General features: G+C 42.9%; 1 protein-coding gene across 2 annotated transcripts in view; it reads left to right on the forward strand.

Moving 5' to 3' along the window:
- The window catches only part of aopep (aminopeptidase O (putative)), a 62,631-nt gene extending 60,452 nt beyond the window's left edge, over positions 1–2,179 (forward strand). The window contains exons 13-14 of one of the 2 annotated variants that reach the window (XM_025053651.1): positions 957–1,014; positions 2,111–2,179. In XM_025053651.1, the coding sequence (XP_024909419.1) occupies positions 957–1,013 (57 nt within the window). In that variant the 3' untranslated portion in view covers position 1,014; positions 2,111–2,179. The remainder of the gene's footprint in view (positions 1–956; positions 1,015–2,110) is intronic. The other variant, XR_003049018.1, reaches the window with a different exon arrangement.
- The last annotated feature ends 393 nt before the right edge of the window (positions 2,180–2,572 follow it).

Raw genomic sequence — 2,572 nt, forward strand, 5'->3', positions numbered from 1 at the left:
GGTGATCATTTTACAGCTCAGCCCCTCTCTTCACCCTAGTGTCCAATACATACGGCCGGATGTCAGATGACACACTCTCTATTAGTTCCCTCGCTGTGAACTAATCTTTCACTATAAATGAATAACTCTCTGTGAACTAATCTTTCGCTTCATTCTCGCAGATTCGTTTCATTTGTCGCGTGACAGAGAGCTCGGGTCTCTTTTGCTCTCATTCATCTTCACATTGTGGTGTGTTTTCTTTCATAGGTTTTCACATGGTTTAAATTGCTTATAGCATTTTGTGTACTTTGTAGACTTTGTCAGTGGAAGCAAACCATGTTGCCTTCAGTATTTAGTGTCGGAGAACCGCAGCCTTCTTTACAATGCCCACAATAGGGCTGAAGCGCCACCTGCTGTAAAACGAATGAAATTATTCGTCAAGAGATTTGACAGTGTCACACACAAAAACACACGAGTACAAAACTATCACTGTAACCTGTAACCTGTAACCTGTGATTGACAGTGCTCCAGTATCTGCTAAAATCCTAACACGGATGGATAGAGAGAGAGTGAGAGCTGTATGTCTATGCGTACTATCTGCTCTCTGTGCGTAGGTGTGTGTATGCATATACGGCGCTGAATACTTGTGTGTGTGTGTGTGTGTGTGTGTTCGTGATGGACTAGAAGTAAATGTTTAGAGGTGATCTGAGGTGATCATCTATGATCTTCATTTCCCTTTTTTTCCCAAAATAAAATCTCCTCTATTCTTCCTTTCTCATCTCATCCTTCGTAGTCAAGTTGAGAGTTTTTGTCAGAGAAACAAATGATCGCACTCCTACTTCCTCCCTCTCCTCCCACCTCCCTAACTTCTCCCTCCCTTTCCTGCTCTCTCTCTCTGACTGCCCCTGCAAAGCATTCCACTCTGTCCCGATCACTTGCCCCTGGCTCACTGCTTTCTATTCTCCTCTGACGTTCAGTGGCTGTATGAAAAGAGAGTGGTCACAGGCAAAGCTGGTGGAAGAAGTCAAAGCTGAGGTAAGAGCACACTCTCCTTCCCCTCTTCTATATTGTCCCCTTTTCCCCTCATCTGTAGGGAGTGGCATACAGACCTGACGGCAGTCTCTCTGTCTGTGATTTGAAATGTTGCACCTCAGACTGCCGGGTCAGGATTCCCATCACTCTTTCAATCCTTTCTGCTCTGATATACTGTGCACCTATGTCTTTTTCTTCAAACCTCTTTTGTTTTTGCCTCTTTAAAAAGGTTTCACTCCAAAATATCTAATCTCTCCCTCTATGCCCTCCATGTTCCTCTCTTCTGCTCACTCTCTCCCTGTGTCTCAGCCTTTGCCTGTCTGTCTCTGAGTGAAGTGTGCCACACAGCGCTGTACATTGCGTGTCATTCTGTATTAGCTTATCAGATTTCTTCCCATGTTGTTCTTAGTTGCTTTGCCCTGATTTTCTGATTCTCCCATTTCTCTGTAAAATTTAGTAAATCTGAAATAAAACATTAAATGAAAAAAAAATACATATATTAATTTGTAACACGAAGGACAACATTATTGAAAATGTGAAACACAAAACACTGCTTCAGAAACTGCCACTTTTCACATTTTACTCTATAAACTGTTAATTTATTTTGATTTTGGAAAGAAGTGGATGATCGGACCTTGTGACGGTACATTGTTTGGCCTCCATAGTGTTTGGCTGTTTAATGAAGATACTGTATACTGTGTCAGGGGTGTTCTGTTTTAGGGTCCTTCAGAGAATCACACTTTGCCCATTTCTTTTTTGTCCAGTAGTTAGTGTTGCTGAAGGTTAGAATATATATGTATGTGTGTGTGAATAAAATAGAGAGCAGGAGCTGAGACGGGTGAACGTCTGTGTGAGAGTCTCCACTTTACGCTCCGACAAAGCTTGAATCCTTAGGGCTCAGTGTGTGCGTGCGTGTGAGAGTGATGGGTAACCTGGAATAAATCTATTTGTGGCTACTTGCTATTGTACAATGTAACCACTCATCCTTGTTTTTATGCTCTTTGTTTCCCTGTTCTCCCTCTGTTGCTGTCTGTCACCTCATCCTTCTTCTTCTTTTTCCCACCTTTACCATCTCACCCCTCCATTACCCCTCCTGTAGGTTGTAAAATGGATTTGTTTCAGTCGAAGTCATCAGGGAAAGGGCAGAAAGAAGAGAAGAACAGAAGTCCCCACCCCCGTGCCCTCCTTAGCACATCCCCCGTCCATGGCTTCAGTGTAAATCCTGTTGGTTTCCCTGCATCCTTTGAAAACTTTTATCTGCCACCCTCTTACTGCGTTTGTAAAGTAGCTGTAATCCTGGAACTCCTCTGTGTTTTTAATTAACCCTAATTTTGTTGATGCTTCACATCTATAAAGGCAGAATGTCCTGTTTGTTCCAGTCTGTGTTTACGTTGTGTTGTCCACCCACATATTTAAAAGTTGTAAGAGCTTGTATACATCACATGCTGTAACTACCCCCGCACAGAATATATATGTGTGTGTGTGTGTGTGTGTGTGTGTGTGGGGCGGAGACGGGGTTCATGCTCAGTGAGAATGCATCTGTGTTTGTCTGAGAGACATC

Source organism: Cynoglossus semilaevis, unplaced genomic scaffold (genome assembly GCF_000523025.1).
Source record: "Cynoglossus semilaevis isolate Cse_v1.0 unplaced genomic scaffold, Cse_v1.0 scaffold376, whole genome shotgun sequence".
NCBI classification, from domain to species: Eukaryota; Metazoa; Chordata; class Actinopteri; order Pleuronectiformes; family Cynoglossidae; genus Cynoglossus; species Cynoglossus semilaevis.